Genomic DNA, 27,308 nt, shown 5'->3' with positions numbered 1-27,308 from the left:
ATATTTTTTTGTCAAAAAAAATATATCATTATCAATAATTTTTCTTCTTTTTTTCAAATATGTGTGGGCCCCACAAAATAAATGTGGGTCTATTATTTAATTGAATAAAATAGTTTAGAGGTGGGACCCCAAATGGGAAGGTTATTTGGCCTTCATTCTTCGGGCCCCCCCCCCCCTATTGCATCCTGCGTCCGCCATTGTGTGCAAAATACTTTTTAACTATTGTACAAGATTTTTCACGATGCACCTAGATGTTTTTGTTAAATCATAAATCTGATGTTTAGTCCTTATTAAAGGAATTTTTTGCTATGGTCAAAACCCAATTTGGATACCAAATTAAACAACCCCAAACTAATAATGTTTGTGAGTTTTTTAATTACCATTCAAATGATTTTTTTTACAACTTATGGTATTATTCATCAATGTAGTTGCGTTGATACACCCCAACAAAATGGGGTTGTTGAACGCAAACATCGCCACCTTCTTAATGCAGCCCGTGCTCTATCCTTTCAAGCAAATCTACCTCATAAGTTTTGAGGTCCTTGTGTTTTGACAATTGCTAACCTAATTAATCATTTACTCACCCTACTGTTACATAGTAAGTCACAACTTCAAGTTTTATTTGGAAGATCCCTTCATATTCTCATCTTCGAACTTTTGGATGCCTTTGTTATGATCGTAACCATTTATCCATTCGTCATAAATTTGATCCCCGAGCATCTCCAAGTGTTTTTATTGTGTATCCATATGCACAAAAAGAGTATAAGATTTATGATTTACAAACGCATAAGATTTACGTTAGTCATGATGTCACATTTGTTGAAGATTCTTTTCCTTTTTCAAAATTAGCATCTCCATTATTGTCTGTTTTACTCATTGCAGCTCCAGATATTGATAGTTTACCCATCTTGTCGGATCCACCCTTATCAACCACACCCTCTCCCCAAATTGGTTGAAGAACCTCCTTCACCCAACCTCCCATCCATTACCATCTCCCGGCCATCTCAGGTTCATCGATGACCACCCCCATCTTAAAGACTATCATTGTTACACCATGGATGCCCAAGCTCTTCCTTCATGCACAAGTACTCTCACTCCTACTAATTGTTTTTTATCCTATCATAGATTATCCTCACCCCATTTCAGGTATCTCAAGGCCCTCAATGCTATCACTGAACCTACAAGCTTTGCTAAAGCTATTATTTCACCTAATTAAAAGGAAGCAATGGATAATGAAATTGCAACTCTTGAACTTAATAAGCTTTAGTCTCTTGTACCTTTGCCCCCAAACAAGAAACCCATAGATTGTAAATGGGTTTATAAAATTAAACGGCATTCAGATGGGTCAATTGAGTGTTATAAAGCTCGTTTGGTGGCAAAGGGTTATACTCAAATTGAGGGGGTTGATTTCCATGAGACATTTGCCCCAGTTACTAAGTTGGTTACTGTTAGAACACTTCTTGCCATTGCTACTATCAAATAATGGTCTTTGCATCAATTGGACGTCAACAACGCCATTTTCCATGGCGATCTTAATGAAGAGGTATATATGACTCTTCCGCTTGATTATCATTGAAAGGGGGAGAAATTTGTTTGTCACTTACACAAATCACTATATAGGCTTAAGCAAGCATCCCGTAATTGGTTTTCCAAGCTTTCTGGTGCCTTTATTGATCTTGGATGTACACAATTTGTGGCAGATTATTCTCTATTTTATCTTCTTATAGAGTCTTCATCTACCTTTGTACTTGTTTATATTGATGACATTTTAATTGCTGGGTCTGACACAATTGTGATTTCCAATTTAAAATCACTTCTTCAACAACGTTTCCAGATTAAAGATCTTCTTTTGCCTAAATATTTCCTTGGTCTTGAGGTGGCATGTTCTAAAAAAGGTATTTCCATCAACCAACAAAAATACACATTGGACATCTTAATTGATGTTGGTTTCACAGGTTCTAATCCAACTCAATTTCCAATAGAACAACACCTCAAGTTGACTATTTTTTATGGTGAGCTCTGATCCAATACCATATAGTCGGTTATGAGACCGACTTATTTATCTCACATTACTCGTCCAGATATTGTTCACACTATGAATGTTCTTAGTCAATTCATGCATGAGTCTCATAAACTTCATATGGATGCTACTAGTCGTTTACTATATTTCCTCCATAGCACTCCAGGACAAGGATTCTTCTATCTGCTAACAGTGAGTTATCTCTCCGTGATTATTGTGACTCAGATTGGGCAATTTGCCCTATGACTCGACAATCTACCACTAGACATTGTGTATTCCTTCGTTCCAACCAAGGAACAAAATCTCGGCGATTCTCGCTGGTTCGCTGGTTGCCGAAACCAACGAAACGGCAAAATCTCGAATCTAGCCGATAGGGTGTAGATTTAAATTAAGTGTCAGTGGCTTTACGGGTGTGGGTTTAATGGGTAACGTGAATGTTTTATAAATAAAAAAAACCATTTTTTCGATAAGAAATGAATGGGATTGTGTCAGTAGCATTAAATGTGTTCAATCAGATTTTATAAAACAAATAAAATACCATCAAGGTGACAACATGTGTGGCTACACATGTGACACTCAAACCACTCTTAACTTTAAAAACCAATTATTTTTTAAAATTTATGGGAAGACAGCACATCATCTTCTTCACTTCTTTCTTCAATTCTGTTGGGAAGACAGCACATCATCTTCTTCACTTCTTTCTTCAATTCCTGTACAGAAACCGTAGGAAAGCCAAAGAAAGCCAAGAATCAGCGATTGAAAAGTGAGAGTATTTTATAATAATAGAGTGAGAGATCAGAGACTCAAAGGTCATCTACTGTTGTTTCTTTAGAAATTTTTGATCTTGTACATGTTCCTGTTAGTTCTGTTCTCCTTTTCTTCTGCATAAACGGTGGTTTCGCCGGTGAGATTTGACTATGAAATGAACCAAAGAGGCAAAGAAAGAACGTAGCAGCAGATTTACCGACGATATTTTGAAGGTTGGATGGCAATTTTTGACGATTTTTCAGGGATTCGATAGTTTTCCGGCGATGTTTAGCGATTTCCCGGCGACATTCTTGAATTCTCGTTTCGCCCCTGGTACCGTTTCGCCGGGGGGCGAATTTCGGCAAAATATCGCCAAAATTCGCTGAAATTAAGTTCCTTGGTTCCAGCCCTTTATCTTGAAAATCTAAAAAGCAAGTCACCATGTCCTGCTCATCTGCTGAGGTTAAATATCGTGTTATGGCCGTCACCACTTGTGAACTCATGTGGTTAGTTACATTGCTTAAAGATCTTGGTGTCATGGTCCCTCAACCAATCCCTCTATTTTGTGACAATCAAACTGCTTTACATATTGTTGCGAACCCAGTCTTTCATGAGCTCACCATGCACATCGAGGTTGATTGCCATGTGGTTTAAAACTAAATGGCATAATGCAATGGATTGAAGAACATCGCTTTTGCATTTGAATTCAAAAATACAATAAACTAAAGTTTATATAGGAAAGGTTTGATTACCTCAAAGTCCCAAATGAAACTCCTCATTCAATAATAGCTCTCCAAACTCGAGCAAGAGACAGATCAGTGCATTCAAGGAACTTAACAGCCATGTTAAATGCAGTAAGATTTATTGATGCATCACTCACTAACCCAAAAGGGCATAATGGATATACTTAAGAAACCTGTATATCTACAATTGTTATATATCTAGTTCTACTATTCTGACATTCTTGACATGTGTATGGAAGGATATCAAAAACTTATCCTCCATCAATGAACTTAATGGTTTGCTCATAAATGAAACTGACCTCAACAGATTCTCTTGTTATCAGAAAATGATCTTCATTCTTGTCTCAAGTCTTTGTTTGGGCAGGGTCTTTTGCTGACTCCTGAGAAAACATTTCTATTTCTTCCAACAATCTATTTTTCTCATTGTGAACTCCTTCAAAATGGATACTTGTTGGGGAATCAGATGACATGATATGGATTAGCAACTCACATATATTGCCAATATCATCTGGGATGGAAATCAACTTCTCAGGTTGCTCCTCTGTGTTGCTGTCTTGAGAACTGTCTATGTATACTTGTTTTCGGCATGCCTGCAATGTTAACAACAGAAAATAAATTTGGTTCAATTTAGACGATTCTGCATGATAAATTTACAAGGGAAATATAAAATTAAGAGAAAATCGACCAGTGACATGGTAAAGGGGTATAGACTAAAAAGCACTGCGACCGCATTGAAAATATTAAATATGTACAGCAAATACTCCTCACCTGGAAGACATGATTTAGGCCTGCAATATTTTCTTCACTGAAGTAGTCAGAGTGCAGTAGCTCTCTAAACAAGTGTACCATCTCTGCTGTCAAATTACTGGCTGAAAGTTTTTCAATTATACCAGAAATACAAGGACCATCAAATATAGATCTCATCCATGAAGGGACCTGTCCTAGTCTTAATAATGCAATTGCTATTCGGGCTGCAGGCCTATGATGATTTGAGAAGGATCTTGATGCCAAACCTGGGGCTGCCAAAGACAATGCCAGCTCCTCTATGACAAATATAAACCACTTGTCATCTTTGATGACTTCTGTCTCTTGCACCCCTAGTCTCTCCCATCCCATGATCATTGACAGACAGACAGCACAGTTCATGGCAATTCTAGTATCAGCATAGAAAACCAGGCCTTCCAGAACAGCCATCAAAGATTTCAAGTACCCTGTAGAACATTTTATTTTCTCATTTTTGGTATGTCTCTCATCTGAGATTCTGGTAAACAACTCCAGCAAACAATGTGAAGCAATAAGTTTTATTGTAGGAGACCCGAAATGTAACAGTCTGCACAAGTAATGAACTTGAATACATATGTATGGATGTGGCTCAGTCCCATCAGATGCCACCAGAAAATTCTGCCATTCAACAGTCCCTGATAATAGAGAATACAAACTGAAGGGAAAGAAACGTAAGTTTCTATAGTGACAAGAATTGATTTTATGTGCCAAAAATGAAGCACTGACCTTCTCAAAGAGAAGAAGTATAATAGAAGCACAAATATCAGGGTTTGTCCCGCGCTTGTTTCAGATTCTTGATCAATTAAAGCTGGGCCCTTCAAGCAAGCATCACTAATTATATTTTTAATTGTCGTGGCCAAAGATGCATTCAGAAGAATGGCTTTTGAAGCTTCTAGAAGCACGTGGTTGGTCGAGTGATGCAGGATCAGCGCAAGAATCCCAATGATTAGGAGCCTGCCATGGTTGCATGTATCCACACTCATACTTCCAGTAAGAAATTCTAGCATCTACAGAATAGGAATTGTGATTAAAATCTTAAAATTGCCAACACAAAACGGAACTAACACAAATCTAATTTACCTTCGCAGCCACAGGAAGCCAAGCTTCATCATCCATGAGTGTTTCCGACTGCACTGACCGTAGTATGTTGAAAATTAGAAGTGCACTGGTCACGAAGTTTAGAGGTGAAGCAAAATAGCTTGAATAATAAAAAAGGCTGTGGATTGCATTGCCAATTCCATGCAAGCATAACCTGTCTGAAGAAGCTGGACATATGTTGAGAATTTTAATGATGCAATTCATCACCAAACAAATGTCACCCTCCTGGCCTTCTTCCTCTTGTAACTGCTTCAGTAAACATACAAGAACTGCTGCTCCAAGGTTATCTTCTGCTGCTACGAGTTCTGCAATAACTTTTACATCTAACAGCCAAGTGTTACTTCCTTGGCCGATGATCTGATTTCCATTCATGCTATTGAATCTGCAAAAGTTCAATACTTGATTTGACATGGGTCCACAGATCTTCTCTTGTTGAAACAACCACTTCAGAGCTGTGTGATGGATTCTCAAAGAGAGTAGATCCCAGTCCTTTTCAATCATTAAATGGAAGAGAAGCTTCTCAGCTTCTGGGCTATAGGGGATTTGGTAGCTAATCTTGGCGATACCTCTAAATAAACCATACAGATTCACCAATTGGGTCAATGTCACTGAATTGGTGGTTCCGCATAGAAGATTACTGCTGTTGACAAGAATGTATTGCTCTAAAGAAGCTAAAATCTGCTTCTCATCTGCAAGTCTGGGGAGAAGATATACCTGCTTTAATAAAGTACACTAAGAACAAAATGGATGCAACAAGTGGAAACAGATGAGGGTTCTCAAGTTCCATTACCTTTCGTCATACAAAGAGCTTATATATAGTATTAGAAGAACTGCAGATTGGCAAGAGATCAGGTCCAAATCATGGGAGCTCTTCTGACCTAGCAGAAACAGCAAATCAAGAGGATCTGATGGCATATGTGGAGCAGCATCTCTGATAGGCTGACCTGAATCATTTCCCAGTAGTCCATCTACAACTGAACTTAGTAACAGGTATATTCTTGATTTTATCTCATCTGTTGGGAATAAGCCTAAGCATCCAAAGGACAAGCTGAACCAAGAGAAAGAAGCCATAACCTCTGCAAAGTTCCTCGCTTGGATATCTGATCCCTGAAGCAATATCGAGTGAAAAGTTTCAAGTGCCCCCAGGATTACATCTTCCTCCTCTATTTCATCAATAGCCCTACAAAACCAAGGTAATAAGTGGGTTTTACAAACTTCAGTAACACCATTTCCCAATTCCATACCAAGGGAATACTCTTCCTGACTATATGCATGTGCTTCTTTCAGGAGGCAAAGAGAGGGCAGAAGAAGTTGATCAGGGTGTTTTGGGGGGATACAGAGACAAGATAAAACTGCATATCTTGATGATTCTTGAACCAATGTTGCCAAATTTGGAATACTATGAGATAACAGAGACTTCAGTAGAGCTATGAAAATTGAACAAGCTATGCTGAAGGTTTCTGGAAGCATGCCGATCTCCCCAATGGTATGTTTTTCAAACATCCCTGACAAGACTGAAACCAACTCTTGCAGTTGGGAACTTGATATTATTCCTGGGCAGTCAGAAATGCAGCTCCAGACCAGCTTCAGTGTGTGAGATTGAACAGGATGAAAGGGCACTTCTGCTACATAACGCAAAACAGGAACAAGAGTTGGGAACCCAACTGCAAGCCGTTGTCTGAAGGCATGCTCAGCTCTAGATAGAAGACTCAAAACTCTAATGCAGGAAATAACCATAGGATCATTCTCACCTGCCCATTTACGTTCACTCTTTCAGTAGCTAATAATTGAAAGAAATTTCTTTAGCTCCATTTGTTTAGACAAAGTTAAATGCAGTGAAATTAAAACAAAAGCTTAATAGAAAATTTTGGAAGCCTTACCAAGAATTATTATGTACGCCAGGTTTTATATGTTGTTCAGTTTGTTACATAGTAATTCTTGGTAATGGTTATAAAACTTTCTAGTTTGCTTTGGTTTTAATTCTATTACACCAATTTCAAAAATTAAATGGGGCCTAAATGTTTTATCTACATCTAATAAATCTAGGAGTAGATACTGGTATAGTGCATGTATGGAGTCACTAAGATATAAATGTAAAACTTGAGTAAACTAAATAACCATCCTTTCAGATTACCAAAGGGTGTGGTCTACAGTTCAGAAAGCATTCTTTGATTTAATGGCTTCTGAAAACCTAATTTGACCACATGCTCAGTGCTTGAACATCACTTATGGAGTTTCTTACCACTTCTACACTCAAAAGATGATGGTGAACATGGTTACAATGTCTAGTATATCAAATTTTCACACCCTTCAGTGACTTTACCTGACAATCTGAGTATTTCAAATACATAATCCGCAATGCTTTCTTCAACCAGGTCCTGTATTTGTTTGGTAGGATCACCTACCCATGACATGCAGTAAAAGATCAGGTTCAATGTGCCAATCTGGACTTGGGTATCAGAGGAAAGCAGAGGACCTTTGACAGCCTCAGCAAACAAGATAATCAAGGGACTTGAATCAAATTCTGGCCCCTCTCTAGAACTCCATCTAAGTGGGTCATCAACAAACATGTCCTCGAAGTATCCTCTTTGAGCTAAGACCGTCAGAAGCGCTGTAGAGGTAAACATCTGCCTCAGTAACTTTTGAAAGATGAGGATATGGGTACTTTTCAGTTTATAGCTATTGTTATGATCAAGGATTTATGATATAGGCGGGTTCAAGACAAAAAAAATTCAGCACATTATTGGAACGTCTAGACTATTAATTTAATTGGTTACTGGAAAACCGCATATGAATTGAATGGTTGAGAGATCATTTGTCTGTCTATTGTCAAATTATTTTTGGTGGTGAAATTATTTTCCCAAGCCTAACCAAACGCTCATCTTTTTTTTCTTTTTATTTTAATTGTGGAGACAGCATATTGTGTGTTGTTGATGATATATCCACTTTGTGTTATTCGGTTTGGTATGCATGGCAACCATATGTCGGAGAGCATTGGCTCATATTCACTTGCACTCTCTTCCAATCTCAGTCAATTGACTTGAATTTGAGACTCAACTTCCTGCTGCAACACACATCAGTCAAACTGGAAGGTGGTAGTCTACAGATAGCTAGGAATATGCGAAGTAACAGGAAGTTCACATACCTACACAATTCAGGCGAACTTCGTCAGATTGGGTCTTCATGAGTGCTTCCAGGGATAGATACAAGAGCTTTGGACAAAAATTTGATAAATCATCATCCCCGTTCTCACCATCTCCATAAGCATCTTGGAGAACAGAGAGTTTATACAAGACATAGAGTATTTCACCTCGAATCTCCTCACTGAATCCATGAGAATTGAAAATAAACGAATGAGAAAAGAGAAAAACATGGTCTTAGACATTTAAAGTTGCCCTTATAAATTTCATTATCACCTTGGTAACTGAAGACCTGCAACAAGGTTGGCAATGAAAGCTCTTTTGTTTTTTATGTGGCTGGAGGGATTTTCAGCCAGTCGGTTCAGGAGTATCCCCAAGCAGTGCAGCTGCATTAGGAGAAAAGGATTGTTAAAAAGCATTGCGCATTATTATCAGAGTTTAGGCAATCAGGTTTTTTCTCAGAGTATGAACTGATTGGCCTGCAACTGCAGGACTAGTTTACCATCTTGCTCCTGTTGTTTACTTCTCTTGGTCTTGAAGTGGGTAGCTATGGAGGAAAACCGATTGTGGGTTTTACTAGTAGTGCCATTACATCTATTTTCCGACTTAAACATCGTTAACCATTCCTGTGTTGCTACATTGTACGAAAACTGGAGATTTCAATCGATCAATGACATTCTATTCGGTTTCAAATTATACGGGACTCGGTGTCTATCTCCTCAAAGGATGGGGGATTTGTAGAGCACGAGGACATTTTTGTCCTTTCAGCTCAGATGCCACTAGATCACTAATTCCCAAAAAAAAAATTTAATTAAATTATTTGGAAGAATTTTCGCGCCAAAATTCGAAAATTCTTAGATCGGCAAAGAAACCACAAGGCTATCGAGATGAAATTTGAGAATCTGGTTTCTTCACAAAAGAAATCTAGATCTCGCATAGAAACTCTCGGACACTCGCTTAGTTAAATCTACAGATCAACATCAAGCTCCTTGAGGAAGAATTCAAAAGGATCAGAAAAAGAAGAAAAAAAAAGGAACAGAGACGTTACCGGATAAACCTGACGACGACTCCACACCAATGCAGTAGACGATAGGCGATCTGCAATCTGCGCCACAAAATCGCAATAAAGAGAAGGATCATCTGAGTCACAGAGATTAGAAACCAGATCGATTATGTGTCGAGCAATCGCTTCGTCATCGAAGGAGGAAAGTCCCTGAACGAGTGGACAGATGAGCAGATGAGAATGAAAAGTTCGCAGATTACGGAGGAATTCCGGCTGTGATACAGCTTGAGAAATCTGAGAGAGAGCGTAAATGACATGAACGGATGGAGAAGAAGGGTTGGAGATGAGGTTGCAGAAGCAGACGAGGCAGATGTTTCCACCTTCCGAAGTCTCCAAGCTTAGAGACGATCGGTGTCCTTGGGCACATTGGGAAGAGCTAACGCTTGGATCTTCGAGATACGAGCTCATACATGGAGGATTTTGCTGAAACTCCTCTTCTGCGAAGAACATTTTCTCTCTCGCTTGCTTTCTTGTTTTCAGATGTTTCAGCTCAAAGAGAAGAGTAGTGCAAATAATGAATAATATGGACTGACAAGAAATGGATATATATATATATATATATATATATATATATAGTTTATGCCAAATTGAATAAAAATTCAAGGGAAGCAATTTTAATTTGAAAATTAAAGAAAATATTTTGAAAAAAATAAGGATGATATATTAATAGAAAATGTAATGTGTGAACCAAGGGGGTTGGTCCAAGTGGTAAGCAACTTGGTCCGCTTAAGTAAGGTTCCAATTCGATGCAAAAAACCTACTGGGAAACTCACCCATCACAGCCAGATGTGTAACCCAGATGGAACATCGGATTAGTCAGGGCAAAGCTTTGAAAACTGAGGTTGGCAAACAAAAAAAAAAAAAAATGCAATGTGTGAAGTAAAAATAATACATAAAATATAAAGTATAAAAAGCTGAAATCATACATACTATATGGATATCGTCTTATTTTAACCCAACATTTAAAGTGTATTGAGTATCATATCGGTCAAGTGATTTTAAGAGACGTATCGTCCCGTATCGGATATTATATCATTCTGACTAATGTATTTCAGTGCAATTCAATAAAGAGACGTATCGAGATATATCGTAACGATTGGGTCAAATATCAATACATGTTAGATATTATTATATAGTATTGTGAGATACTTTAAACCGTTGTTCACCTAATGCCTAAGTGAGAAGGATGAATCAATGATGTCCAAATGGAAGACCTTGTAACTTGTCTAATGTAAATAAGCATCATTTAGTGCTTCAGAGGATTGAATACTCAGCATGAATACTCTTAGAATAAGTGACAACGTTTTCAATTGGGATATGAATGTTGAAGATGTAACCTAGGTAGGGAAGCTTTTTTTCCTTTTTTTTTTTTTCTTTTTTTTTTTTTTTTTTTCACAAATGGATTCATGCTTAGGAGTTTAACAGAACCAGGTTGACTCTCATCTCAAGGAAAAACCTAACCTCAATGAGTGAATTAAAACTGATTAGTCTCAGCTTAGTATTCTATAGATAATTGCTAAGTGTTAGATTGAATAATGTAGGATACAAGAATACCACATGATAAACTACAAACGTAGGAATAGTCCCCCACCAGCCTCCTCAGCCATGCCAACCTTGCTTGGGACCTACACAATAAATGCACAGGACCATCAAGCCATGCACTTTGGGCGGTGGGATTGGAATTTCGGTCGAAATTTCAATCTCGACCGAAATTTCAGATTCTATGGCCAAAATTTTGGCTTAATGATTCTACTCATTAATGCGCAAAATCCAAGCTTTTTTGCAGCCATGCACGATGAGTCTGCCTAGATCAAAGATCACCTCCATGTCCTCTGTTATCAGCCCCTGGCTTGTCAGCCCCCGGCTTGTCTCTCTGACCTGATGTACCACCTCAAATTGCTGCAGCCTTGCAGTGAGATCCCAGATATCTCAAGCAGGCCAAATAAACTGTCCATGTTTGTCCACGACACGACCGCTCGAAGCATTCCAACACTATACATTGAATCTGATTGGAGAATCACCCGACGGTGACCTCAAGCCACAACCTCCTTTGGCCTGCATAGCATCCCCACAAGTTACCACGAGATGATGCCCACCAACTCAGTACCGCCAGCCCCCATAGCAAAGAGAACGCCACCACTGTAATCACGGCAAAGGGCGCCATGACTTCCCAAGTCAATTTGTTAACAGAGCCATCTGTGTTTAGCACAACCCATTCATCATCGGGAGGATCCCAGTGATGAACCCGCAGTGTCAGGTGTCTGAAGGTTAGGGAAACTCCCACCTTTAAAAGAGCTCATGGTGGCGATGAGTATCTTCGATTGACAGCCACTCCTGCATAATCCTGTTTTGCACCACTCCAGTAACCTTGCAAAACACCTGAGAAGTCGACGATTGACCCCTCCCAAAAATTCTAGTATTCCTCTTTGCCAGAGAGAGTAAACCAGAACGTTGAAGCTTAGGCAACGAATGGCCTTTATCAGAGAGTTTCCACCGTACAATGTTAACTTTTATGGACTTTGCACAGTTGGAGACATCACCAGTTTCGTAACAAAGTCGGACAAAGGTAAACACATGTAGTTTTACTTGAATGGCTCCCTAAAGAAACTGGGGATAAGAACACTATATATAAATATTATTCCCTAAAAAACACAGAATCCCACATCTCTGACCAAAGACCTCAAACTACATCAAGTTTATAAACTTAAATCCAGATACACAAAATATATATATTTCTGCCTTGGCTCATTTACAAATGTGAACGGTTCAAATAACACAGAACCAACCTAAAATTAACCTATCTAACTGACCCTACTGCTTAAGGCAGCAAAGGTTGTTATAGCTTTACCCCAGATATCCTCACCTTCTCTTAAAAGTATAAAACAATCCTGCCTTGCAGTGATATTATTCTCCCACAAGGAGGCCAAAATCTCTCGGCCAAAAGAATGAAAAGCACAATCCTTATTTTCCAACAATCTCATTCTGGCCCCTCATTTGTAAAGCAAGGGAAAGGAAAAAAAAATCGAGAAAATGAGATGACTGTAGGAGCTTTGAATAACATCTCACATCCACCAAATTCCACCCTCATCAAGAAACTGTCACTTGTCTGATGCCTTGTGCTCTCAAGATTGCACTGCCAGCCTCTGCAGATGCTCGAAGAACACTTGCAGGCTAACATCATCCGTAAAGATTACGTCTGAACCAGCTGCAACCTCATGTGCAGAGTTGTATGTAGCTGATGGATTCAATCTAGCCAGAAGGAATCTCGCCTGCAGCATGGTACCATAAGGAATTAGAGATCAACTTTTTAATGGCATTAATCAAAACATACAAATCATAAAATGAAATTAGTCCTGGTTCAAATCACTAGTAATCACTAGTTTGACAAGTAAGGTAATTTAGAAAATATTTCAACTTAATGCACAACCCATAATCCGAAGCTGTTGACTTTGACCTCGACCTATTAAAATAAACTCAAAGCCACAGAAGAGATTTGACCATTTTAGACAAATGCTGCCAATGACATACACTGGGCCAACAATCCCCCCACAAATATTTCTTTGCACCTTCAAAGTCTTCACAAGGGAACCAATGTGTTGGTAATGGAAGTTAATGTGGTGCAATATATCAAGGTACAAATAAATATTCAGAAGCCAAAGCTTAAGAGTTTTCAACTCCAGCAGCTTTGGAAACTTTCAAAATTTTGAAGTATTTTTTCCTTCTGTTCTTGAATAGGTTCACTTTCTCCTCTACCCACTTATATTGTGTCAAATGTTTTCTATTCTCAGGGAAGGTATCCTCCAACACAAATTGATCTTTCAACAAAAAACATCAACTCTCACAAACTTAAAAAGGAAAAGAGAAACAAAAAATTACGAATGCACTTGTGCAACTGTACAAGAAAGGAAGAGTTTTGATTATTAATTGCAACAGCATTTCAGAAGTAGTCAAGAAAAAGAAAATTGCAGCAGAAGTAATTGGTGAATCCCTGAATTGTTAACAGCCTGAATTCCTTCAATTGTTAAGGCTTTATGCAATGCAATGAAATGATGCAGCAGAAACTTTCCACAAACTTTCACCAAGGAAGACAAGCCGAATTAGGATATCATTTGCAGCCCAGTAATTGGTGATTATTTCAAATCTAATCAAGACAGAAACTCACCTGGGAGCCATGTTGATCACAAACCACTAATCTTGGGACAGGGAATCGATCCCGAATTATCATTTGGGAATCATCATGAGGAGCTTGCAATAGCTGGGCAAAAGCCTGAAGGAGGGCATAGAAAAATATTAGAAAACCACTATCAATATAAACTAAGTGGTGCTTGAATTAATAGATTCCCCATAAGAAGTATAAGTCCTTTCAAAAGTACAGCTATTGAATATGTCAGACACTACTCCCAAGTCCCAAAGTTAAGTATGACACTATAGTTGAAGCATGCAAGCATAGCATTGATAGCATTGTATGGAAAGTAATAGACATCTTGAAGGGCTCAAAGCTAAATATAGAAATAACATTTGCAGCAGTCGCATTTACTGAAATTTCCTGCACAGCCTCATTTTGAGGATTAGCGATTAAGATTAATGGCATTCCAAGAAGAGGAAACCAGAGAACTCAATGACCCTTGAATTAATAGATTCCCCATAAGAAGTCCAAGTCATTTTCAAAAAGTATAGCTATTGAATTGGTGAGAAATTACACCTAAATCCCAAAAATAAGTTAGACACTAATAGTAGAAGCACATACGCATAGCAAAGTGTCGAAAGTAAATGAGATCTTAAAGGGCTCAAAGCTAAATACAGGATTAACATTGCAGCAGTCACATTTATTGAAAGCCTCTTTTGAAGATTAGTGATTAATTGCAATCCAAGTACGAAAAAGGAGGAAATGGGTGAACTCAATGAGCCAGCTCAATAAATCAGAAGAGTTGACTCAGTTTTGACCTTGTACCTGAGTTGAACCAACATTAGACACGCTTAGACTCCCCAGGATAGTTGCTTGGTTAGGAAGGGGGAAAAGGATGAGAGGAAAGAGGGATAGCTTGAGAAATCAGCAAAATCTAAATTACATGATGTCTACAACAAGGATTGCTGGACCCTCACCCTCAAATAAGCCTTATCTCATGTCATACTTGGCACAAGTAGAAGCGGCTGTTTTAGGGTTTACAGATCAAATGGGAATGAGGCTCTAATGGAAGAATATGTAGTCAAATAAGAAGGGCTGGTCTTAATTTCAGCCAATTCTAATGTTGGATTAGGCCTCCTAAATGGAGAGTGCCTTCAAAACAGAAAATCAAAATTTAAAAGAGAAGGGGGAGCCAAAAGGAGAATGGAAATGACATCAGATCCACAATCAAAGCAGGAATCTAGGACTTCAAAACACCAAGGACTCCCAGCACTTAGATTTGAACCATGCCTCATTCTAGACCTAAAAAAATAAGTTACTCTCTCTGACAGAAGAAGAAGGCAGCAGCCAACCATTGCATGCTGCAAAATTCAATTAACCAAGTCTTGACTTTATTCCTCATGATGGGGATAGAAACAGAAAACATCACATGTTAAATGAAACTAAAAATAGTTCAATTTTTCCCTTAAAACCTTCAAACTATTCTCTAAATGTTTTAGAAGGGAAAAGGGAAAGAAAAACCTAATTCTCCTACACATGGAGGTAACCCTAACCACATGCTATATAGAAGTAAAAGAGTCATTAATCCCTGACTTAAATCGCACTACCTACCTTATATTGAAACAAAATTGAACCACTGGTTCAATTGACTTAACTTTTACTGACATATAAAAATAAGTATGGAAAATTTCATATTTTCAATTCAAGAACCATATTTTAGGTCCATTAAGTTGGACAATTACAAAAAAAAAAAAAAAAAAACCATCCAATTGAGGCCTAATGTATGCATGTAAAACCTAAGTTGTTTTCTAGAATAAACTGTTTGTGCTGGACCCACATTACTAACCATGCATGCCATTCTCCATAACCTAAATCTATGAATTCTTGGGTTGTGTGGTTACCAATATCAAAACTTAAAAAAATAAAGAGAAAATTACAGATTGCACGCTTTAGTAATTACAAGTTGCACACTCCTGACATTCCATCCAAGATTTCGTCAAGTCATGAGCAAAATGAACATATTACCCTCATAAAGTCAAATGACATAAATACCATTTTTAAACACTCCTATGCCCAACCCTTGGGTGGGTGAAGGGATTCTCCATTCACCCATCTTCTACCTACACCTCGTTAGAAACAACCCACCTTCACTGGAAACCACCACCCCTGCCAGAAAATCTCTCTGCCCACCATCCCCTGCAAGATTCTCTCTCTCTTTCTGTTTTACGATCTTTGATGGCCAAGTTCCAAGAACAATGAGGTTTCCAAGAGGAACCAGTTGAGGTTACTGGGCTCCACCATCAAATGGTTGGTTGTGGATGAAAAGGAAGAAGTGCACATTCTGCGATGGCCTTCTGCTATAATTTTGGACAAGTTAAGAAAACTTTGGACTGGATTATTTCAATTTTGATCGCTCACGAGAAGAAATTTCAGGCCACGTTTCATCAGATGCACCTTCGAGTTTTTTGGATTTCGATCTACATTTTTGTCTTTGAGAAGAAACTGTAGCACTTGTAACCGATCTTATGTTGTTTCTTAAGCAATAATGCTAGGGTTTTGGTCGGTATCATAATCAGCGAATGAGGTAGAGAGAATCGGAATCAGAGGTCATTAATATGAACCTTCATGTGTTGAATTAACTCTAACCGCTCTGCTCTCCTCCTTCAGTAATTCCCTTTCGCCAGGAATCACTACAACTCCTTCGGCACCACCAGCATCTCCTTTCCCTGAAATCTCTTTATCGCCTGTTATGGGAAGCTTACCACTGGATTCCATCACAACTAACTCACCAGTAGAGAAATGCTTTCAGTCTATCAGATTCACAAACAAAAACAAACCTATAAAAGGCTACAGCTGACAAATGCAGGAGCAAGAAGACATGATTTAGGAAACAGAGCCACCTGTAAAATACCTAAAAAACAAATCTCGTGGTTTTTCTACGAATTTGATGAAGAACTAAGAATAATAAGTACAGGGTGAATCCAAAAAATAGCAACAGAATAATGACTAGGACCCATTACCATCCACCAAGGAAAACATGATACTTCTCTCTTCTCTGTCTGCTTGCTTCTTCACTGTTTTACATCAAATGTCACAGAGCTCACAAATTGTTTGAGGAAGAAATAAAGGAATGATCAAAAACCCTTGTTCTCGAATTATTTGAGGAAGGAAAAAGGATAAACCAAAAACCCTTGATCTTTCTCTCTTTTTGTGATCCTACCAGTCTCTCCCTTGAACCCAGTTCAATCACATTCAATCTTCGTAATTTGTCTGGAAAATGTTTCCAGCAGTGGGTGTATGCTGGGATTTGAGAAAGAGAGAGAGAGAGAGAGAGAGAGAGAGAGAGAGAGAGAGAGAGATTCTCCGGCAAGACACAGGTTTTTCGGCAGGGGATGGTGAGCGGAGAGATTTTCCAGCAGGGATGGTGGCTTCCACCGGGTGGAGAGATTTTCTGGCAGGGGTGGTGGTTTCCGGTGAAGGTGGGTTGTTTCCTGCGAGCTGAAGATAGAAGATGGGTGAAGGGAGAAACCAAATCCCTTCACCCACCTAAGGATTGGTTATGAGAAGGCTTAAAAAGGGTATTTATGTCATTTGACTTTAATGAGGGCAATATGGACATTTCACACACAAGTTAACAAAATCTTGGATGGAATGAACTTGTAACTACTAAAGCATGCAACCTATAATTTAGGGCACTAAAGCGTACAACCCAGAGTTTAAGCCCCACTAAAGCGTGCAATCTGTAATTTTCTCAAAAATAAATAAATAAATTCCTGTTGTTTGCCCTGGTATGTTGATATAGTTCACATTGGGTTCGTAATTGTGGTATGTGTTATCTGCCATTCCATGACACTAAGAGTCAATTAACCTTTTGGGTAGTAGTTGCTGGTTTGCATGTAAACAATATCAAACCAAACCAAACCAAACCAAAAAAATAATAAAATATAATATAATATAATACAAACAGAGAAGGGGGGGGGAGAGAGAGAGAGAATGATTACCATGAAGAATCAGAATTTTCATCACAAATCTAAATCCAGATCAATCAGCATCAGCCAATTCTTGGCTGACCCTAAACTTAGCAAGGATCAGCCAATCATGGCAGTAGCCAATGGAAAGGAACTGACCAATTCTTAAACGTCCTAGACATGACAGCATACCTGATGTTCTGGCTGATTTTGGTAACCTGCATTCCGCCACTGAGCTACAGTCATCCCATGGAATATCACTACACTGAAATACGCATCCAGCAAGAGTATACGATCGGCAGCAATAGCAGCGACATCCAACAATGCTGGTTGAGGAGGCGAATTAAATGAATATGAAATTAGTGATGGTTGTATCATGACCACAGAATTTAGGATATTTTCTCTGTTTAATAACATGCGAAAGTAGGCAGTCTCATCTGGGCTATTGTTAAAAACCTGCAAAGGCAGCAACATATAAATGAATATAGGGCAATTAGAAAACAAGGCTTTCAGGCATAAATACAACTCCATAGCCTACCTGAACAAACTGTGACCGCCTGAGATTAAACACGAATTGTGGAAACAGTGAGAAATTAGGGTTCAATGTGAAAGAAGCAGGGTCATCCTTTCTAAAATCACCAAATCTGGAACAAAGACGGATGAGGGACCGATCCAAGTATCTTGTCGCATCAAACTCTTCCTGTAATTATAAAAGAGAAGTTAGGTCATGAAATAAGCTATGGTATTACATAAATGTAATCAGAAAAGATCAGTCAGTTGATCGAGTCACAGGTATCCGATAAGGTTAATTGGTGAATAAGAAAGAAGACAAGACTCTTAAATTCACTTCAACATGGAATGATGGGCTTTTATCTGACATAGTTCACTGTCCAGGACCAGCCCATACGTTTATGGATTCTTCCCTACACCAATACTGGTGCAAGTAGGTGCATGGATTCCCCACCACACCAGCACCAATATCATTGGAGTAGTTTAGAATTAAAAAGTCTTTTTTTGAGTCCAACCTGGAGCTTTAATCCTAATTGGGATCTGACATGAATCCTAGACAGGATCCGAGTTTAAGTTTGAATCCAATGTCCACCAATGAAGCTATAGATGCAGTTGTAATTGCTCAGTTGAGTCGAGAATTTATTGAATATAAATGTTGTTTCAAGCATCTCTGAACACTTGAGATAGCTATTCTGTTTCCCAATCCCCTTTAATCGAATTTCTTCAACAATCCACAACTCAGTCTATTCAGTATCTTGAAGTGTCCCTCAAAATGTTGGACATTTTCTGCAAGTTCAAGGACTTCTTCAATCATTCAACTTCTGTTCAAATGTTTCTTCAACAGCAAGTCGAATCATCCCCGTACCCAACTCTCTTTTCCTAATCCCTACCCTAGCTTTTCCCAATCTATGAACTTCATTTACAAATCACCCTACATGCAGAGCTCTGTCCAGCAATCAGAAATTCACCATAATTAAATTGGATCACCCTCACAACCCTAGGAGTACTCGATCCAAACCCATGCCCAAGATTCCCATCTTAAATCCTACAACTTACCATTATTCTCTTTCCCCAAACCTAGAAACCAAAACCTATGTAGTTCTTCCTTCAAGCCCAGATCCTCCACCACCAAAATATTATTGAACCTTAACTATCAACTGATTCAGCTTCCCTTACACTTGCTTGGCATATCCACATCATCAAACCCTAGGCCCAACCGAATCTTAGTTTCGACCAAAAACCCCAAATCCAACCTAGCCAAATTTAGTAGTTCATGGCAGATCCTTGTAATTGGATTCTAGTAGGATTTCTTTCAATCTAGAGATACATTATTAGCTGTCCCACTCCAAGGAACAAGTTAAAAGCCATAAAACAATTGATATTGGAGGATAAACTTTGGATAATTCCAGATTATTAACTAAAGAAAATGACAAACCATAGTAATTATGGTTGTTTTAATGTCTGAGAAATTGAATTTCGGCAAACCAAACTAAAAAGTATCTGACAAATAAAAAACATCAAATGCAAATGACCCACTGAACTTAGATGAGATGAAATGAAATGAGAGCAACTAATCATAAACCCCTAGTGCCTACCAACGAAGTCTACAGAAAAACATATACCTCCATCTCCATCTTTAATGAAGTTAATCTCGCCATTACAACAGCAGCAGTCTCCTGGTCAAATCCTTCCACCAACTCCTGCATATACAAATATTAAGACGATGATATGCTATGATATATTTGGACACAAATTAAGGCAGTAGACAAAATGAAGCCAATCAGGACTCTCAATACAGCAAGAAATTATATCCAAAGCCAACAGCCTCTGTGGCATTTGGATCATGGCAAGCCTCTAGCTCTAGAATGGTTCAATTTAAATATGTGGTTTATTAACAAATGCAACAGAGGATCATTTTAAGAACAAAGGTTTGGAAACTTCTTTCCTTTCGATGTTTCGACTAGGTTGAGACACTGAAATTTCGAAATTTTGTTTGAAATTTAAAATTTCGGTGAAACACATAAGACATAAGTAGAACACCCCAGAAGCAGTCAAATCTCAATTGCAATTTACAAATTACAAATTATAATTTACAATTATAACCCCTTGAAATTTCACCAAGATTTCACGAAATTACTGTCAACTGACTCAACTTCATTGGCATCAGGTTTCATTTTGGTAGTCTCAAGACAACCAAAATTTAGTACCATGGTAAGAACAAGAATTTGATACAGTAAAGAAGCCAAGAAAATGCGCATTACACAAGGGAAATATTTCACATGCCCAATGTATCAACAGTCTCTCAATGCAGTAAACTAAGCAAAACCATGAGTGAAGTTCATGCATCTAACCTCTAAATTAGTAGCACTGTCCACCCATCTCCGTGTAACAGTTGTTACACGAAGCCTCGTTTGTCCTTCAGGGTTCTGATAACTACAGAAAAAATAAATAACCATTAAAATGCAGTCAATAGCTGAAACGACACTGCAATATTGACAAAAATAAATCAATGGAAAGAAACAGTAAATGAAATTCTGGGCATACTTTGTCAAAAATTGCAAGTACAGTTGTGGATTTAAACCCCCTTGTGGATTTGACCGATCACCGGGTGAAATGTCAAAGAAAACTGTCAAGCAAGTCCTCTTATCAAGGCCACACATCTTCCATGCTGTTGTGTTCCCTTGCCCAATAACAGTATCAGCACAAGAAGGTCCTTTCTGCAATATTTGAAGTGCAATTACAATTAATAGTTATTATAATTTCCTATCCCGTGAAGTTAACAGCTTGGGGAGAATATTGTGCTAAGAATAAGTTGGCTGGTATGCAAAATTCACAGAAATATCATATCTGCTGCAATGAATAAGCACAACCTTTTCTAAAGAGGAACATGGTCCAATGATTCCCTGAATTTTGATCTCCTTCGAACAGTTGATCTCCAGAGTTGCACTGTAATAAAGAACAATAGAATGAGGTAATCACGAAAAACCATATTGAAGCCAAACAATACCCATCCCAGTGGACTCAACAACATTAGCAATGATGGATTAGTAGTGCAAAAAAGTATGGTTTATTCCAAGCCATAATTTCAAAATTAAGTTGCATTGTAAATTAAAACTGAAAGAACCATGGAGCTAAATATGTAAATTTTGAAAACAAGGAGATCAGTAAACACCACACCAAACACCCCCCCCCAAAAAAAAAAAAAAAAAAAGAGGACAGGAAGAGTGACAGATCCAAGCATATCCATTAGCTAGTTCAGCCCTCAAAAACAACAGATTCAGCCTTATCCCTAGCTAAGGAGATTGTCAACATGGATCCAAACAAAAATAAAAAACAAGAAAAGCAAAAGAAGGGAAAAAAGGGATCAGAAGTGAGATTACTGAGATGAGTTGATGAAAATTGGAAAATGACAAATATAAAAAAAGGAGGTGAAATAATAAATAGACAAAAGAAAGAAAAAGGATGAAAGTTGGTGCTGTCAAATGAAGACAAGCATTGAGGGTCACTAATACATACTGGGACTTGCTGCTGTCTAATGATGAAATGCTCATAATAAATTCAGTAATACCAATATGTCAATCAACTAGCAAATGCATACACAACTGCATCATGCTACAGAAGGTAGTTGAAGCAAAAAACTGCAAGCTGACTCACTTGAAGCAAAGGCCAAGAGACTGTTCACCATCCTCAAAGACACGTCTGAAAGAGTCTTTGAACACAGAATGACCAAAACTTTCAGCTAGCACAATAAGGCCACCAGTCCTTTCAATGACTCCTTTCATCTCTGCAACCCCAACCTGAAAATTATGGTATTATTAGGAGTAAAGCATAAATCTGCATTAAGTATTCAAATACAGATATGATTACTAAGTAAAATCTACAATGTTCCCTTTAGAAATGATTGCTCATGCAAACCTAAAGTGAAAAATCCAGGATCTCCAAAGGGCCTCATTCATTAAATTGAGTTCCCACCCCTTCCCCATATTTTCACCAGGAAAGAAGGCAAAATAAAGAAAGCAACATAAGTGATACAAACAAAGACCTCAAAACCCTAACCGTTGACTATAGGGAAATCTGGTCAAAATAAACATAAGGACTACGGAATAACACGAAGTAAGTCAAAATAAATGTAAGGTTTATGCATTAAATAATAGATAGTATACATAGAAAACTTCACACTAAGTATGCACAAAGGCCTAGTTAAAGCTAAGATGAAATAAGAAATAGGATTAAAGAAAAAAAAAGCTTCTCCAACCTGATCAAGTGCAGAAGCAAAAAGATCCAAGACATGCCCCTGGCCAACAAGTTGCTTGGCAAGATTTTCATAGAATTTCATAGCTTTATGGAAATGTGGTGCCGCATCCTTATCAAGGTCTTTATGCGAACGCGCTGGCTCTGAGAGATCTTTTGACACAATCTGTAAATTACTGGTTGCATTAATTTTGAGAATATCTCACAAAGAAGTAAACATGATCTCACAAAATTATGAAGCAAAGCAAACATAAAATAAAACAACAAAAAAGCATGAATTTCTATGGATTTGTTATATTGTGATGTGATATAGGAAAGGACCATAGTTGGCACACAAAGTGAAATCATTGCTACATTGGCATGATATACAGAAGGACCATACTTAGCACATAAAATGCAATCATCAGCAGCTTTCCTGTATATTTATAGTGTTGTACCAAAATCCGCAATATTACTGCACCAGTTAAAATCACCTCTCATTAGCAGAAACAGGAAGCAGAAACTGATGCATGGATTCCAAAACATAGTATTAGGTTGTTATGGACCCATAATGGCAATTCCGTAATTTCTGAACAGTCCAGGCTCTCAAGAAAAAGTAAACCAGGCAGTGGACAGCTCAGGAATTAATTCTTAAGGGCATAGGAAAATTTTGGAATTTTAATAAAGAGATGAGGGTAGACAGATATAACTAAGAAAGGGACATCGATCTGACAAACACAAACCCCAGACTTACCTGTATCTATCATCTTCTTCATGATGGCAGTCTGGTTATGGCAAAATAGATCTAATTTCATAGGAAACAGCTCAATCAAGCACTAATTAGTGCAAAATTTCAGGCTTAGGTTGCTAATCCACATCCTTACTTATCCCAACAAACATTCATCGGATTCAACAACATGAAGATTAATAGGAACTAGGAAGTTTCTGGAAACTGGACCTAGTGGAAATCTAGAACCACGTCTCTAAGTGATTGGTGATGATCAACTCACAAGAACAACGATTTATGGGATAACATTCTTATACCCTTGATTGCCTGTGGGGAGCTTCCTTCTGTCCAAACCGCAGGTGGAAGGGAACTTTACTAATTGAACTCAATCCAACCAGGCGGCTGCAGGTTCTGCCCTGAACGGAGGTGACCCAGCAGTGTAGAGAGCCCATCTAATAAGAGAATGAGTACGTTGATTTGATTATTTTAACATCTAAATGGCAGCTTAAGGATTGAAGACAGGGCCCTGTGAACCATCCGACACATAAAGTACTGGAAATAGGTCTCAACCAACATATATAAATCCAACCAAAAAACTAAATTTGACACCTGATGCAGTTCCATGGAAGTACTTGCAATTAAAATACTGCACAAGTACAATAGAAACCTATAAACGGCAAAAAACATATAGAAACTAATGAACAGAAGTAGAAAAATAAGCATAGCTTCAAGGCTTTCAGATTAAACATTACACTATTCTCCCTCCCTCTTGGCTCTTACCTCCTAACACCACCCCAAAAATATGATAAAAGGTCCATTTGTGCATGCATGTTTGCTAGTGTCAAAAAATGTACTAACAAATTATCTCCCTGGCCAAGTTCACAGAGTGTTCAAACCAGCAGCATTTACTATAATGGACTAAATCAACACACCATCTGGAGAACTAAATGGAATTCACTATAGATATAATTCTACTCCATTCGCATCATATTGCCCACCATACAATAAATAAATTTCCTATGACCAATGTAATGCAGCATGGAATCGTAAAAGTGAAACATGGCCAAGTATGTTCTTTGCCTCCCAAAGGAATACTCAATCCGCTCCAAGTAAGCAAAGTAATAGGAAAGAGGCGTCCTTGGCTACCTTTAAATATGAATATTAACTGCCAAAGAAAAACTTGAATTCTAGAGTACCTGCGATACAGATACTTAGTGAAGAGAATTGGCTCCTCAGAAGCCATTACAGACTTGTGGTTGGATTTAAGAGGAAAGACAAGTTCAAATGCCCAATTTCCAACCTGAATCTTACTCCACCCTTGTAATTAAGAGATCAATTATCAAAAGAAAATGCAAATATGATGTTATTAGATATTCTTTAGAAACTTGTTGAGTCTAAACAGTTAGGAGTTTGTCCATGTCTCGAGAGAGCAAAATCAACCAGCTGAAAATGTCACCGGATTAGGTTTTTCCTCCATGAACATCATAATGGGACCTGATAATTTTAATGCACATCTTGAGGACTTGAGAACTTCAGATATGAGAAATTAGGAATCATCTTCTTTCCTATTGTCTGCACCTAAAGGCTTTTTTGTAGATGGCTGTTTGCTGTCCTGTCTTGCTTGTCTAGGACCTCTTCCTGCCTCTCTTAGGTTAGTCTAAATAGGTTCCAAGAGGCTGACTCTTCTCTGTACATTATTCTTTTCTTTATTCATGAAACTTACCTATGGAAAAACATATATTCTTTAGTTATTTACCACAATTGGACAAACCAAGAATCTAGACAATAACGGATCTTCAACTGACAAGAAATGAATGAGTTTTGACATCAGATAATAGTGAATCAAACAAAATCAGCCAATTTATGTCTCAATTATCTCCAGCAAGTCCAAATAAAGTGAGAATATCCCTGTTACCTTAGCTTCCAATGCTGATCAGGTAATGAAAGAAGAGAAATCATATCCAACTTCACTAATTTTTCATTTTAACAATAAGTTTTAACTGTTATGAAGCCAGTGTTGGAACTAACTTATGCAAAAAGCCTGGATTGGAGAAATCGTCCAGATTGGATTAGTATTGGGGGAGGGTGATTCCATATCAGTGGATTAGTACTAAGTGTTTACTTTAAAAAAGAAAGAACGAAAAAAAAAAAAAGAGGATCTTTAAACGAAATCCAATTTCTAAAACCCTTGGTTTGAGCAATTTGTCCAAAACAAACAAAAGCCAAACAAACAATAATAGTGTTGCTAATACCTTGAGGAGAACTCAACAGTGAGACTAAGCAATTCCAGAAGCATGAGCAACACAAAAAACAAGGAGACAAAAATGCAGAAAGACAGAAATAGATAGTAATAAGGGTAAGTCTTACCGTGCCAGGGCCTTCCGTGCATGGGCCACCCACTAAAGCTATAATTCGTGCACCAGTGTTAGGCAAGCAAGCCCCAAGAAGACTGGCCGCAACACTTAGAGCAACACCAGTGCACCGCAATGCCCGATTGCCAGGTTGAACTGGCCATTGGTCCGTTTGTAATTCATCAAGCAGCTGAAATTTTTCCATTAAACTCCCAATCAAAATCTACAATCTCTCAATTCTTCAGCCAGAAAACCCAATTACAATAAACCAATTGAACAGGATAGCTAGGCTCACCGAATTGAGGGTGTATTCGCATTCTGAAGCAGGAAGCAAAAACCGATTAACAAGCGCCGAATTGATCAACCCTTGATGAGCACCCTTAGGATACCCAGCTGCAGGTCTATGGGCAGAAGCATTGAGACCCAATTGATCCAAGACTTGATCTTTAGAAATTTCTTTGGTGCCACGGAAAACGTACACCTTGCTCAGATCCGAGAAGCCAAGCTCGTGAACCTGAACCTGCGTACCGAAGGAGATGAACCCAACAAGGGCATTATCTGGTAACAACCCTATAGCCTGCTTAAGAGCAGATTTGGCAAATTCCAGCTCCTCCTCAATGACGCAGGTATCGAGAACGTAGAGAAACACGGGAGGCTGAGACGGCGGTGCCGCATGGGGGTCTGAGGAGGCAACGGCGTATTCGACAGTGGTGTACTGAGGGTATAGCTCGGCAGGGACATTGGTTTCCGAGATCATAGCATAGTGAGGAGGAAAATGGTTGCGTTGAAAGCAAAATGGGCAGATCCAAATTTTGGCAGTGAAGTCGACGCGACAGTAAGGATTGACGATGCTGGAACAGGTCTTGCACCGAAGGGGAAGGTAAGGGAGAGTTGGGATCTCAGGATGTGAACGGATCGGAGAGATCGCCGCTGCAATTGGAATCACACATTTGCTTGCTTCAACCTTCGTTCGTGGCCATACGCTCCATGTCATACGAACTCCATCAACTCCCTCAGGATCCAACACTGCCATTTCCGACATCTCTTCGTCTTCTTCCTCTTCCTTCTTCTCTTGTTTCTTCTTGGATTTCGCTGCTACGAAGACAATCGAATCAAATGGAACTCAAATCGAATCGAATCGAAATCGAATTGGGTTTCGGGTTTTTTTCTTCAAAAAAAATTCTTCCTTTTTTCTAAATTCTTTCTCTCTCGAACAAAAATTGACGAGAGAGAGAAGAGAGAAGGAAATGCGACCCCTTGACCAGACAAGACGAGGAGAAGGGGTCACCGGTAATGAGATGGAGGGAGAGAAATCGAGATCGGGGTAGGTTTCTGCATGCCTTTGAAAGAGAGATTGGTGAGCGTTTATATTTTGGTGGATTTGGGCATTTGGGGTAAGCTTGTATGGTATTACGAACTTCTGGCTCTGTCACCTTACTACGTTTAAACATAATTTTCTTTCCTTTATTTTCCTCCCGAAGCAGCCGGAATGGACATAATCCGCCCTTTCATTTACGATTTACCAAATAAATATTTTTTAGTAAAATTGATGCTTGTGTGTTGGCCAGCTGGGGTGTGGATCAACACCCACACATTAAGAGTGGAAAAATTCCAGAGGACATAGTTAATATTTGACATTTGTGCAATTTTTGAAAATAAAATTTTATTTTTTATGTTCACATGGTTGTTTGGTTGGTAATAACAAACCCCTTTTTAGTGAAGAGGTCACTCGTTGATGGTATACTAATATCTTGTCCTTGTACACATAGAAAGCTCCATTATACTAAAGGAAAAATCTTACT

The 27,308-nt window shown here is 38.4% G+C and overlaps 2 protein-coding genes across 2 annotated transcripts; both read right to left on the bottom strand.

The window, feature by feature from the left end:
* Window positions 1–3,602: 3,602 nt before the first annotated feature.
* Window positions 3,603–10,084, bottom strand: PRD1 (putative recombination initiation defect 1). Its single transcript, XM_089153062.1, has 9 exons — window positions 9,580–10,084; window positions 8,808–8,917; window positions 8,537–8,715; window positions 7,715–8,002; window positions 6,182–7,142; window positions 5,374–6,088; window positions 5,020–5,300; window positions 4,279–4,948; window positions 3,603–4,100 (listed from the first exon to the last, which is right to left on the bottom strand). The coding sequence occupies exons 1-9, from the start codon at window positions 10,042–10,044 to the stop codon at window positions 3,855–3,857; spliced, it is 3,915 nt and encodes a 1,304-aa protein (XP_089009188.1). The 5' UTR covers window positions 10,045–10,084; the 3' UTR covers window positions 3,603–3,854.
* Window positions 10,085–12,085: 2,001 nt separating this feature from the next.
* On the bottom strand, window positions 12,086–26,964 carry LOC149018947 (protein transport protein SEC23 E-like). The gene is made up of 12 exons (XM_089153061.1): window positions 25,802–26,964; window positions 25,523–25,696; window positions 22,454–22,615; window positions 21,853–21,995; window positions 21,069–21,144; window positions 20,743–20,915; window positions 20,550–20,631; window positions 19,821–19,898; window positions 18,227–18,388; window positions 17,881–18,144; window positions 13,757–13,861; window positions 12,086–12,863 (listed from the first exon to the last, which is right to left on the bottom strand). The coding sequence occupies exons 1-12, from the start codon at window positions 26,546–26,548 to the stop codon at window positions 12,717–12,719; spliced, it is 2,313 nt and encodes a 770-aa protein (XP_089009187.1). The 5' UTR covers window positions 26,549–26,964; the 3' UTR covers window positions 12,086–12,716.
* Window positions 26,965–27,308: the final 344 nt, after the last annotated feature.

This window comes from Hakea prostrata, chromosome 4 (assembly GCF_041222555.1).
Source record: "Hakea prostrata isolate BN-2017 chromosome 4, UWA_Hpros_2, whole genome shotgun sequence".
NCBI lineage: Eukaryota > Viridiplantae > Streptophyta > Magnoliopsida > Proteales > Proteaceae > Hakea > Hakea prostrata.
The sequence above is the reverse complement of the archived record's forward strand: the minus strand, read 5'-3'. Positions and strand labels throughout refer to the sequence as shown.